This window comes from Mycetomoellerius zeteki, unplaced genomic scaffold (genome assembly GCF_001594055.1).
Source record: "Mycetomoellerius zeteki isolate Tzet28-1 unplaced genomic scaffold, Tzet1.0 scaffold58, whole genome shotgun sequence".
NCBI classification, from domain to species: domain Eukaryota; kingdom Metazoa; phylum Arthropoda; class Insecta; order Hymenoptera; family Formicidae; genus Mycetomoellerius; species Mycetomoellerius zeteki.
The window spans coordinates 1,085,921-1,099,589 of record NW_017257588.1 but is presented as its reverse complement, the minus strand read 5'-3'; the positions used below and the strand labels follow the sequence as shown (position 1 = coordinate 1,099,589).

General features: G+C 29.7%; 2 protein-coding genes across 3 annotated transcripts; one reads left to right on the top strand and one right to left on the bottom strand.

Annotated features, from left to right (window-relative positions):
• The first annotated feature begins 285 nt into the window (after window positions 1-285).
• Crzr (corazonin receptor) lies at window positions 286-13,375 on the top strand. The gene is made up of 5 exons (XM_018456562.1): window positions 286-1,144; window positions 11,067-11,250; window positions 12,460-12,653; window positions 12,747-12,868; window positions 13,114-13,375. Exons 1-5 carry the CDS (start codon window positions 521-523, stop codon window positions 13,238-13,240), a joined length of 1,251 nt encoding a protein of 416 aa, XP_018312064.1. The 5' UTR covers window positions 286-520; the 3' UTR covers window positions 13,241-13,375.
• LOC108728154 (uncharacterized) lies at window positions 5,803-9,556 on the bottom strand. 2 transcript variants are annotated; one of them, XM_018456564.1, is made up of 3 exons: window positions 9,091-9,556; window positions 8,009-8,164; window positions 5,803-6,383 (listed from the first exon to the last, which is right to left on the bottom strand). In XM_018456564.1, exons 2-3 carry the CDS (start codon window positions 8,150-8,152, stop codon window positions 5,889-5,891), a joined length of 639 nt encoding a protein of 212 aa, XP_018312066.1. In that variant the 5' UTR covers window positions 8,153-8,164; window positions 9,091-9,556; the 3' UTR covers window positions 5,803-5,888. The 2 variants fall into 2 exon arrangements, with proteins under 2 accessions (XP_018312066.1, XP_018312067.1); XM_018456565.1 differs by having other exon boundaries at window positions 9,349-9,556.
• Window positions 13,376-13,669: the final 294 nt, after the last annotated feature.

The following is a 13,669-nucleotide window of genomic DNA, read 5'->3' as shown; positions in this document are numbered from 1 at the left end:
TATTATACCTATTTTTTATGAAAATATTAATATTTATATTTTAAATAAATTGTACTGTAAATAATATATATGAAAGTTGTGTTTATAACATTCTATTTGTTTTGAATAATACGTTTTATTGTTTATTTATTCTATTTGTTATTATTTTTATATAACATAGTTATTTTGAAAATATATGTAATACATTCTTAATATATAATTTGAATTGATTAAGTCTCCATTAGAACGATATAGCTCTCTTCGCGCGAGACAGAAATTGATATACTTATGTTTCTCTCGTCGTTCGAACGACAAATATAAAGCAATCAATCAAACGATAATTGCACAAACGAAGAATCTTTAGAAAAAAGAGGAGAATTGGAAATCATCCTTCCCACTTTAAATATCCCCACATGAAACGTGAATCTCACTTTTTAAGATGATCGTGCGATTCTGCTGGAGAACGGAGGTACATGTTCGACCGTCGACATCGTATCTCCGATGAACCGAAAGCATCGCCCAGGAAACCGAGGTGCGGCCGATGCCGGTGCCGAGAACGATGAAGCCATCAACGATTAACAGCAGCAACAGCGACTTGTCGAACGTCACCAGTTTCTCTCTTGTTTCCTCAATCCTCTGTGAGAACCATACCGATTTCATCGGCCGCGATGTGCTCGCTGAACAATCGATTGAGTACCTGTGGGATACCAAGAATATCACGTGTCTGAAACGGCATGCACCCGAGTTAACCAGTGCGGTATACCTCAAAGTCATCGTGTTGGCTGTTATATCGGTTCTAAGCCTAGTCGGCAATTTGGCAACGATATACTCAATCACGAAGAATCGTCGAAAGCAGCATGGCTCGACGATTTATCTCCTGATCTTTCATCTGTCGGTGGCCGATTTGCTGGTCACTATCTTCTGCCTCGCTGGAGAAGCAATCTGGAGTTATACCGTCGCGTGGCTGTGGGGCAATGTCGCGTGCAAGATCTTCAAGTTCCTACAAATGTTCAGCCTGTATCTAAGTACTTTCGTACTTGTGCTAATCGGCGTCGATCGATTTGTCGCGGTGCGGTATCCCATGAAAGGCCTCAATACGTCTCAGACGTGCTCACGATTCGTCCTTCTCACTTGGCTGCTGTCTTTTATACTCGCCACTCCACAGGTAAGACGATTTTGCTTTATGTATTTTAAATATGAATCAATAAAGGTTGTTTACTTACTTCAAAAATGACACAATTCAAAAAATGTAATTTTCGAAGTTTTACGATTTTTTAATTAGGAAAAGATTATCAAAAATACATCAAATAGTGTTTTTTTCTAAAATTGTGTTTTTTTTCTAAAATTTTCGAAGAGATCATGCAATATCTTCTACAAAAATGATTTTTATTAGGAGTGTTATTTAGTTTTGAAGGTTTTTTTCTAAAAAAAAAAACTGATTTATTTAAACAACATATCATGTAAACGTTTAATAACTGTTGTACCATCAACATTTAATTCTCTGGCAAATTCTGAAGTGGATTGTACTGGATTTTTATCTAATAATGCTTACAAATCTGTATTTTTCAGCTTTTGTTGTTAATATTGAAATCACCACTTTTGAATCGACAGAACTAATATTCATATGTCTTAATTGATGGAGCAACATCACCATAAGTTTCTATTAAAATTCTATGACCTTCAACCGCCGTTTTCTTCTGATTAAAAAACAAAAGCAATGCATATCGAAAATGCTCTTTAGGAAGCTCCATTTTTTAAATGGTATAAACACGATGTTTACTGCGTCTATTGTAAACGACTAAATATCATGAAGTAATATTAAAGTATTAAGAAATGATAACTGTGATTGGAATGTCTTCGACAACACTGATATTAGTGCCATCTCTTGCAAAACCCTCAAAACTAAATCACACTTCTAATAAGTTATGTTGTTTTTATAAATAAAAAAGAGTCTTCTACAGAAAACATTTAAAGTTAAGACAATTTTCAATATTTGAAGAAGAAATTATTTTATTTTGAATTTAGTCATTTTAGCTGGATCAAGATAAAAAGAAACTTGATGATATTTCAAGTTATGTCACTTTTGATGAATCATTCCGATATACATAGTTTTATAGGAGATCAAAATCGTCACCGCACAAAAAGAATGGTTTTTTGTTGTGAAACGAAAATGATATATATAACATTTAATCATGTTTCTGAGAATATATTTCCTTTTACCGTTATTATATGATTAATTAATAACTTTTTAAGTAAAAAAATAGGCTTTCCCATTTTCTGAATTTTTTTAGTCATATCATTTTGAAATAAGAGATATAACTCAGATATATACATGAGACTTTTAAGCATTTAATTTTACAAGTAGCATTCGTTGCATTTATGCATAGTAAAGTGATTTTAATATATATATAATGCAGAGACCATCACGTATTCAAAATTTATATATTCTTTTGGAAAGATTAAAATTATATTTTTATATCTTAAGTTTTTGTTTTATAAAAAAAAAAAGTACGTATCTACCCGAGTAATATAGTATAACTTATTGGCAATAAATTGATTAAATGTTGACATGTATTGGCCCAATATTGCGCCAATAAATTATGCTATCAGAGTATATTCTCTCCAGTTAAAAAAGAATTTATTATATTTTATTATAAAATGGCATATGAACTTTTAAACGTTCTCGTAGAGAAATAATTATAAATAATATTAATAAAGTATATTAATAAATTTTTAATACAATAAAGTATAATTATATTAGATATATTTTCATTAGGTTCTCTTTTATATTCTTTAAAATTCAACAAATATCTTATATTTATATTATTTCGATTATTATTTATCGTACAAATTCCGCGATGATTTATTATAAAAACACATTCCAAGAACAATGGATATTGCATAAAATACGCGGTTTAAATCTTTCTTCTTGATTTGTATCATTATATTAATGAACGTTACATTATGCACTCGAAGCATGCATGATTATTTCAGATTCCACGTATAAAGAACCGATTTATATTTTAATTTAATCTCTCAATTATATTATTTATCGGTATTTCGAAATATGCTATAAAACGCTTAAAAAGATTAAATTGATCATTAAAATGGTATATGCGGCATATGGCATTATTTCCCTGAAAATTGGCTTTTTATCTGATGGATATTCGAAATGGAAATTTATATTATCAACTCGAACGAATGATTCTTACTTCAATATTAAATAGCAGTTAAATATCAAATCGTAGTGTCGTCAAGGCAGTCGACCGCTAGAAAAATGCTCATCGATAAACTAGATTTGCGTACAAAAAATTATGTAACTGAAGACATATTCAAGAAAAAATCCATTAGGTGCGCCTATATTATTGTCTTCTACTTAACGCAATTTTAAACTGGCAAAAGAATTAAATGATGTTAGAAATAATTTAATCTGAAATGATTGTAAATATGATAAAAATTTCAGAACCGACTAAAAGATCACACAAACTTGATAAACAACAAATAAGTTTCCGCTTGAAATTATACTCAAAGAATAAAGGATTATAAATACATTAAATGCGTATTGGTTGCATTGCTTTTTGAAAGAAAATTAGAGATAAAGTAATCTAACACAATAATATATTTGGAATAATTCTTAATATTTTCTGTAATTAATGTAGGATACAAAAATTGTCTTTAAATAAAATAAGTAAAAATAAAATAGGTAAAAATTTTCTTTTATATTTTTCGAGCTGTCTAAGATATTTTATTATTCAGTCAAATTGTCTTAATTAAAAGTAAAATCAACATAATTTTAGATATATTTGTAAAAATTCGTCATAAATAAGAGGATATTTCTATGATAAATGGTGCAATGGAAGCCTCATTACAAATGTTTTGAAGCATTTGATTGACGAATTAGAAGGAAAATTTTATTAATTGACTAAAAGAACGCTTCAAATCATTTTTCAAACCTCACGAAAACTAAAGAGAGAAGAAAGAACAGTTGAGAAATCCTCTCATTTTCTGTACTATTATAATGTCAATTATGCAATCGCACTAACACACTATATCAAAATATGACTGCTTTACTTTTTTGCTATTAATAACAGCGATGTCATGAACATCTATTAATTCATGCAATATTATACGATCATTACGAACAATTATTATAAATGTAACTCAATTGATAAATGAGTCTCAAGTTTTTATTAGAAAATATCTTAGTTATAATTACATTAGAAAACTACAAACTACACTATGTATAAAACGCTGTATAATGTATGTAAATTTTCATTATAAGTTTCTCAAGGAACGAAATAACAGGAGGATTTTCCAACGATAGAAATAACAAATCAGAGATATTCTAATTTATATTGAGCTTCCGCAAAAGGAGTGCAAAATACGCATTAACTATGATAAATAAGAAACCGTGTAATTAATTTAAAATATATCCCTTATCATTGCACGTCATGGAAAAATTAGAAAGAAGAACTACAAGCATTATACAACATATTCTGTTTCACTTGCATTATATGCGTCATTATAATGCAAAACACTGTTTTGTGTATTCCTCAAGTAGGTACATGGTATTCCACAACAAACATCCAAAAAAGATAATCTAATTATGAAGTGAAATTTCCGGTAATCTCATATTCTAAGCGAAAACTTTTACAGAAAAAGTATTCCTCTTTCAATACAGTAGACTATTCATAAAAAATGTATTGAATATTATTCTAACAATTTTCCTCTTATGTTAAGAGGAATATATTTACTTAAAGCGGAGTGCCCTCTTACGAGTAAATTCATATTAGAAACAGAAAGATTTGTACTGCAGATGCAAGGCGAAATTACTTTAATTGTAAGAATATGTACTTAAAATATTTTCTACTTAATTTCGGAGGATTCCTCTTAAGGCGCCGTATATAAGAATAAAATCCTCTAAGATTTAACGTATCTAACATATTCTGCTAATACGAAAATTATTTTTTTTTTATGAAGAATTAATATTTTATGAAAGTCATAAGATATCAGTCATTACCGGAGGAAACATTTCATATAAACGTATTTTGTGAACTTATTTCAATTTCATCTTTAATCAACACTTTGTAACTCTGCAACACGTGTTCGTGGAAACTTTCAGCTTCTACCATTCGAGATATTGACCATTCTTTCTAAAAGTTCCCGTATATAAGAAGAATACATTTTCTATTTAATCCTCTGAAGTATAGTGTTACACTTTTTAAAAAATTAAAAAATGTATATCTTACAAATTTTTTTGTCTAGTTCAAGACATCTTGAAGACTCTTCCAAAAGTCATCTTTCAGACATCTTTTCGACTTTATCAAAAATGCGTCTTTTGCAGATAGTCAGAAAGACGTCTTGAAGACATCCGAAAACAGACGTCTTGAGGACTTTTCCAAAAGTCATCTTTCAGACGTCTTTCAGATGTTTTAATTTACATTATCGACTGCAAATTTTATTTATAATATCGAGTGCATGACATGATCAATCTGAATATGTCTGAATATAATACGTAACCTATAAAAAGTATTGGATGTCAATTAATTTGGCATTCCAATATTTTATTGTATTATATTATAATTATAGTGTCCTACAACTACACAATTATGCGATCAGATTTGATATAAAACAATGACTTTTGTAGAAAACAAATTAAATCATAAAATTGATTATAAATAAAGTTTATCATACAAAATTTTCTACAAATAAAATTTTATTCTTTCTTCAATGTATGTATCCATATATTCATAAAACTATTAGGACATATGATAAAACTTATAGAAAAGATTCAAATAGGAATAAAATCGAAATTTACTCCTCAAAACAATTTGATTGTAGTTTAGAAAATTTAAATCATATTACAACATTTAGAAATCCCAACGAATGTCACTGAAATATCTCCATGATTAACACGACAACGATATACTGCGATCCCATTGTTCGGAAGACATATTTGAGCTATTGCTTCGCTCGATATCGTCAATCACGCTGGCCCTTGTCATAGTCGGGTTCGATTTAGTTGACTTATCAGTCAATTTGTCGACGTTCAGAATAGGTTCGATCTTAGGCTTCATCGTCCCGTCGTGAACACATCTACCAAAACCTCTACTTCCACCTCTTCTCCTCCTGCAAGACTTTGACCCGCATCCCCGTGACCTTCGTCGCATATCTTTCTTGCTGCACCTGCAGGCGACCCTTTGTCTGCGCCCAGTCCCTCTATTACGTCGTATCCTGCCACCTCTCGATCGATGTATCTTTCGCTGACAGTACAAATCCAGCAGACCGATCTCCTGAGCAGCCACCTCCTGCCGTGTGATCTCATTGTCGGTCGGCAAACTATACTGACCATCGGTTTTCTTCAAAATGCCATAAGTAATTCCGCGCTTTAAAGCATTCTGCATCTGTGACAGCAAGCCGAAACATCTTCATGAACACGTGTACCTATCAGACAACCGCAATGCCCAGAAGACATCTTTAGGATGTCTTTTATTATATATCTTTTAAGCGCGCGCATGTATGTCCCAAAAGACGTTTTTATTATGTCTTTATAGCCTATTCTACAATGTGCTTTTTGTTTCCTGTTTCTTGCTTTTTGCTATTTTGTATCTTATCTTTTTGCCTCTTATCCCGTTTTTCGTTTTCTGTTGCTCGAGATAAACGTTAACGAACTTCAAAAGAAACAGAAAACACATATCAAAAAATATAATTGTCGATAAAATGATCACAAAGAGGAAAAAAGTAAAAAGTAAAAAACAGGAAACAGGAAACAAAGAGCACATTGTAGAACAACCATGTCTTTTAGACACGCATATATATTGTCTGGAATAGACCTCTTTTATACTTTTTGTTATTTAGAGACAATTATTTGTTAAGAAAACAATCTCGTATAAATAATTTCTGCAAAATTATACGACAATTTTGTATAAATTGGTTAATTTGAAATTTAAGCTCTACTGGGAAAAAATTTGAATAACTTGATGTTTGTTCGTGTCTCAATGTTAAAATAAAAAATTCTCTGATCCCACATAAAAAATTACTGAAAATAAGTAAACAAGAAAAAAGAAGAAAGTGAATAATAAATAGCGCTTTACGAACAGTTCCTTCGCTTAGAAAGTAAAGAATGATCCGTTTTCTCGCTTTATTTATATATAGAATTAAAAATCCTATAATTAATGTTCGATAATTTAAACAACAACTGAAAACAAGTTCATAAACCGTAAGATAATAATCATGAGTAATTGTAGGAATGTTGCAGGAAAGTTGTGATAAAATTGCAGTTAACAAACCAGGCTTAAAATACATACATAAATTTTCTTTTTAATTAACTGACTAATAATAAATCAATATAGGATGAAATCATAAGCAAAATATGCACTTTTCCATCGAAAAATTTTAGTAATATGCTTAGTTTAAATTTTTTTAAATGAGTGACGCAATTTTGAAATGAGTAACGCAGATTCAGGAATTGCGCAAAAAATTTTAAAAGTTAATTTGTTATCAATCGATATTACTATGAATAATAGCACGCAGGAAACAACTTTTTCATTTTAATACACTGAAAAAAAAATTTGTAGATTTTAAATAAATATTTACTCCAATAGTACTAACGAAATATTTATTTATAGTAAATAAATATTTTGTTAGTACTATTGGAGTAAATATTTATTTAAAATCTGCAAATTTTTTTTCTGTATATGTACTACTAAAAAATTTTTATATCTCTATATATTATTTGCGACGTATTAAATCGTAAGCGGCACAGAATAACTGAAATTTTTTTCAACAAATGTTTACATGAACATTTTAATTTGTTCCCTCACTAACTCGTGTGTGTTTCATATATTTATATTAATATTTAAATTATTGAATGAAACAATTATGTGTTATCAATAATAAAATAGATATAAATAAATAGTATATATGTATGTATTTATTACAGTGATTAAAATAGATTTTAAAGATTTATACCACATTATTTCATTCAATAATCAATCATGTTGCAAAAACGTGAAATGTTAATATAAACCTGACGTCGTGCCACAGCAACCGGGATTTTGTAAACAGATGTGATATAGTGGAGAATTTCTCGCGTCGTACATCCTTTGAGCTCGCGAAGATTTTTAATCGCAGAGATTACTAAACCAAGGATCTTCCCGGTCAGATATGCCATGTTGATGAGATTCTGAATTAACAAAGTCGGGGAAAGAATTTTCTTGTACCTTGTTAATTAAATAACCTTTAAATAATTCAAAATCGATTTATATTATATTCTAGGCTTTCATAAAATAATCGTATCGATAGAAATTATTTTTAGCTCACACAATCCTAATCCTAGTAAACACCAATTAATATTGCATGTACAATGTTACATAATTTCCTACTCAACTGTATATCTAATATACACTATTAAACTTATAATTTCAAATTATATTCAATTTTAATTATTTTTTAATCACTTCTATAGATTGTCACTATTTCTACCCAATGTATCGTTAATTTAACTACAATGGAATTAAATAATCTAATTCAAGAAAATGTATTTATGATTCAAATTTAATTTAATTTCGTACTAAATGCATACATTAACATGGGCAATATTTATTTAGAAATTAATCACAGAAATAGATTGGTTTATATTTTGCAAATATAAAATTAAAAATAACAAAATATTATTTAACTCAAGAGATTGGATTACAATTTCTCCTTTGATTTCTAACTGTATAACAATGTTACATAGACTACATTTATACTGTGCATTTAGGCCGCGGCCTATACAATAGATATATGTTTTTGTTTATCCTGTAGGTGAAACTAAGATATCTATCGTATAGATCGCGGACTAAACGCACGGTGTAAACGTAGCTGTAATTTCTTAGTCAAAAGTAACGTACAACATTTGTTATATGTATATTACATTTATATTATTAGAAATTATATTGATGTATGTTACTATTAATTGATGTTTACCGGGGAATATCATCATTATCGGTGTCTCTTGCTTATACAGAAGAGATGTGTGTCTCCAGAAAAAAATAAACGTGATAAATAGCAAAGATGCATATTTCATATGCATTAGCATATCTGTAAAATAAGTAATGACAGCTGTATTAGACACGAGGAAGACGTTGCAATTCTATCGAGCTATCCTGCCTTCTGAGAGATGAAACCAATTCTAGATAGATTTAATGAGGTGTCAAGTGCATTGGCCGAAAGGCGAAAGTCTTCGAGATTGGTCTGATATGTCTTTTTGTTGAGGTCATGCGGGTCGGAAAGGACGAAGATCGCGAGCCCAGTCAAGGAACAATGTCGTGGCGACGAAAGAAAGAGACACGGTCCGTGTGGCGAAGATTAATGACAGACATATACCTATCTCTTGACAAGCTGAGAGACAAACGGCCCGTTTAATTAATGCGCCTCTCCTGTTCCATGAAATTCTTTTTACGGCAACATTCACGGTAACCTTTGTACCATCTCTCGCTTCAATATTCCGGCCTTATCGAAGAAACACGGCGAATTTGCAAGTCAGCTGATCTGCCAAACGCGGTAGCCTCAAAACGTTCAACGTTGATGAATAAACGTTTACAAATGAATGTCTAAAGTGATGTTAGCTCCATTGTGAATAATTATGAAAAATGAAGTTGAAATTAATAAATGACGTTGAATCATGGTGAATGATGTTGAATGATGTTAGCTCTATTCCTTATTCCTGTGGCATATAATTAGGCCTGTTCTTTTTAGTTGTACTGTTGCACCAGTTCATTTTTCTTCCTTTTCTCTCTAGGAAGAAAGAAAAGAAAGAAAGATGAACTGGTGCAAAAATTCAGCTAAAAAACAGGCCTATAGTGTTTTCGACTGTAGTGGGTTTGCACCAACCAATAGAGCATTAATCCAAGACTGTGTTCCAAAATTGACTGCCAGTACTGAAAATCTATAGTGCATGTAACGTAAACTGTAGCATTTTCGGTGCTGGCAGTAAATTTGGAATACAGCTCAAGTCGATGCAAACCAGCTACAGTCAAAAACGCTATTAGTATATGTATAGACATTGTAATGAATAGGCCGATATTCATAATCAATTCTTATTAAATCAAAGGCCGATATTTATAGTCCGTTCAAGACTATCTTAAGTAATATCTTAAAATGTTAATACGACCCCCTTTGGCTAGTATTCATAGTCGGATCTTATATTTAAGACCGTTTTAAAACGTCATGAGCCAATCAAACAGCCATATTAGTATCTTAAGACGGTCTTAAAATAAGAACAGACTATGAATACCGCCCATGGAGGCAATCCCTTATAGAAATTTAAGTAGATAAAGATTCTGTTAACAGTACTATTTTAACAGTACTTTTAATAATCAAAATAAGTGATTAATTAGCCAGCACTATTCTGTAAAAGTATCAAAAAATTAATACGAGATATTTTATATTACATTATCGTAATTTACCAGAATAAAATATAAAAAATACTTTATAAATTATTAATTTTTCAATATCTCTACTTTAATACTTTTATGTATATATGCAGAATAATTTAAAAATCATATTATACAGGGTGTCCCGTAGTACATTTTATGTATTAGCTAAGGCTGCTAAAAAGAGACTGATTTTTGCCCACAAAGATGTAAGTAAAAGAAATAATGTTTTTTGTAGATTTTGAATATGATAAAATTATTAAAACGTTCGTGGCATTTGAGGAACACCTTGAAAAGTAAACAAGAATATTGAAATTTGTTTAAATATATCTGTTCATGCTCAATTTTCAAGGTGTTTCCTATCGCGATCCCGAACTTTTTATTAACATTATCGTAATCAGAAGGTCGACATCTATAAAAAAAAACCGCTATTCCTTTTACTTACACCTTTACTTTGTGAGCAAAAATCGGCTTCTTTTTAACATCCTCCTTTATTTATGTCTCATCTTTACACGCAAATCTTTGAATTTTTGGACTCTGCGAATTTTGTATTCTCTCTCGAATCCGCAAGTAATACGTACCTAATTAACCTAATCAATGTACATGCTATTATTATTTTATTTACTATTAATTGATGTCTGCATATTTATATACCGATTTTTTTTTCAGATCGCGATATTTCATGTTGTGCAAGGACCATTTGTCGAAGAATTTATGCAATGTGTGACACACGGCTTTTACACGGAGCGTTGGCAAGAACAACTCTACGCAAGTTTCAGTCTATTCTTCATGTTCCTTCTGCCATTAGCAATTTTAATTACTACTTACGTATCCACTGTGATCACTATTTCTCGTAAGTATAATTTTTGCGTTATACATGTATACAAAATTATAATTGCGATAAAAAACGTATAATGTGTGTGAAATATGATTCATTATTCTTATTGTAATTAATTTTCCATTTAATTTTATATAATCTAGCTTATACAGGGTGATCCTTAAATATTCTAAAACATTTTAAAGAGTAATTTTTCATATAAATTCAGAACGAAAACTTGATATGTCCAAAACGACTTAGTTTCAAAACTACAATATATCAAAATTGAAGGAAAAATTTTGTTTTTTCAAAAATTTCAAGAACCATTCGAATTATTTGATGAAATGTATCCGATATAGCACGGATCATTCCAGCAACGTTGCAATGTTACTGTAACATTACGGGAACGTTGTAATTTTACTGTAACATTACTGAAATACTCTGTGCTATATTATGTTTCAAAGATATAAAACCGGTATTCCTAGTCAATTCTTATATTCAAGATCGTCTTTATTAAAATGTCACGGAATAATAAGAAGGCTTAAGAAGGTTCTCCAGTCATTTGACATAATATAGGAACTTGATCAAATTTTGAGAATAAATTTGTATAAAAATTTGAATAAAAATAGAAGCATTTTTGAATTTTTTCAAATTTTTTCTGGATCAAAAATTATTTCAATAATAAGTAATAATTTTTAAATTTGTACTCTAATAGAAATATATGAAAATGTATTACAAAATAATGATAAAAATCTCAATTTTTTAATATAAATACTATATGAATTCAAAAATATTTATATAAAGTTACGTTGAGATGCAGACATTAATTGTTCAGTAAATAAATAAAATATTTATTTGTTATAAACTAATTGGTGAATCTCAACGAAACTTGGCATAAGTCATGTTTAGTATTTAATATATTTATATAAAAAAAATTTAGATTTTTGTTATTATTAAAAAAATTTTTGTTTATAACAATAAAAATAATAACAAATAAAATAAATAATCTATAAAAATCCGTTGCTCAATGAAAACAGAATGTTATAAACACAACTTTCATATGTATGTACAATAGTTTGTTTAAAGCGTAAATATTAATATTTGTTTTATGACTAGAGAACCTCCTTAAGATTAACATCTTACGACGTTATTTAAGACGGTCTTAAAATAAAAACGGACTATGAATACCGGCCGAAAACTCCTTTTATAGAGTCATATAAAGAAATGAATTTTTTCCTTGAACAGGAAGTCGGAGAAATTTCAAAATGGATCAAACAAAGACCTACACAAACATCGACTTAAATAGGAAAAGACTGATGAACCGGGCAAAAACGAAATCACTACGGATCAGCGTCGTTATCGTAGCGGCATTTCTAATTTGGTGGACACCGTATTACACGATGATGATAATTCTTTTGTTTATCAATCCGGATGATCATGTTAGTGTATTTTGATAGCAACAATAGAGGGATTAGATTAGGCTATATTGAAAAATCAATATCGAATGTTAACAAACATTGAATGCCTTTCAGCTCAGCGCAGAGCTACAGAACGGAATATTTTTCTTCGGTATGAGCAACAGCTTGGTAAATCCTTTGATATATGGCGCGTTTCATCTTTGGCCGCAGAGACAACGGCAGGACTCTTATCATAGGTGAATAGAATTTACGAGACCGTTCGATGTTCCGTATCTCGCAAAATTCCTTTCGCTTCAATGTAACTCGCAGCATGCCAGTTACGTAAACTACGAGAACGTACTTATACGTGTCGTAGAGCGATTAAGTTTTTTCATTTTTTGTACGATTAAACTCCGTACGAAAATTCATACGAAGAGACGTAACGTTCTAATCGAGAAAAAAATCTTGATATCTTGTTTCTAATTATTGATATTATTATCAGTTACAGATTTGAAGCTTCGATGAATCAACGAAACAACATGAAGAGACGCGACACGAAAATACCACTTCTCTCTTATCAAGACAGTAATAGTAAAGTGATTAACGCCACACAGCAACATCAAATATAACTATTTTTTTAATCAAATTAGATTATGTATGTCTTACGTAAAAGCGACGAACATACGTTGTGTAACAAGAAATAACAGCGTAATATAAAAAGATGAAATAGTACATAGATACAAAATAAAAGACAAGAAAAAGTGTCATGTTCTGTCCTCCATATTAAGTATCGTCTTTAGTTAAGGATTTTTACAAGTATGGTAATAAAATTATTCTATTTATTTATAAAAAGAGAAAAATCTTAGGTATGGAGTAAGTAGACTTTATATATAAATATTTTATTTCTATATATTACAAAAAGAATAATAATAACTTATAAAAATTTATATTGATTTTTTTAATTAAAATGTAAAAATATTTATATATATCTTTTGATTTAGATCTAATTTAAACAAAATATTGTAATTAATGTGTATATATATATATATATATATATA

What these genes read in the sequence shown, in the direction of transcription:
- LOC108728154 (XM_018456564.1), bottom strand. Translation starts at nt 8,152, where the DNA reads ATGGCATATCTGACCGGGAAGATCCTTGGTTTAGTAATCTCTGCGATT. An exon ending in TTGCTGTGGCACGACGTCAG is followed by an intron (nt 6,384 to 8,008) that starts GTTTATATTAAC and finishes TTGCTGTCACAG; the next exon opens with ATGCAGAATGCTTTAAAGCG.
- Crzr (XM_018456562.1), top strand. Translation starts at nt 521, where the DNA reads ATGCCGGTGCCGAGAACGATGAAGCCATCAACGATTAACAGCAGCAAC. An exon ending in CACTGTGATCACTATTTCTC is followed by an intron (nt 11,251 to 12,459) that starts GTAAGTATAATT and finishes TTCCTTGAACAG; the next exon opens with GAAGTCGGAGAAATTTCAAA. An exon ending in TTATCAATCCGGATGATCAT is followed by an intron (nt 12,654 to 12,746) that starts GTTAGTGTATTT and finishes AATGCCTTTCAG; the next exon opens with CTCAGCGCAGAGCTACAGAA.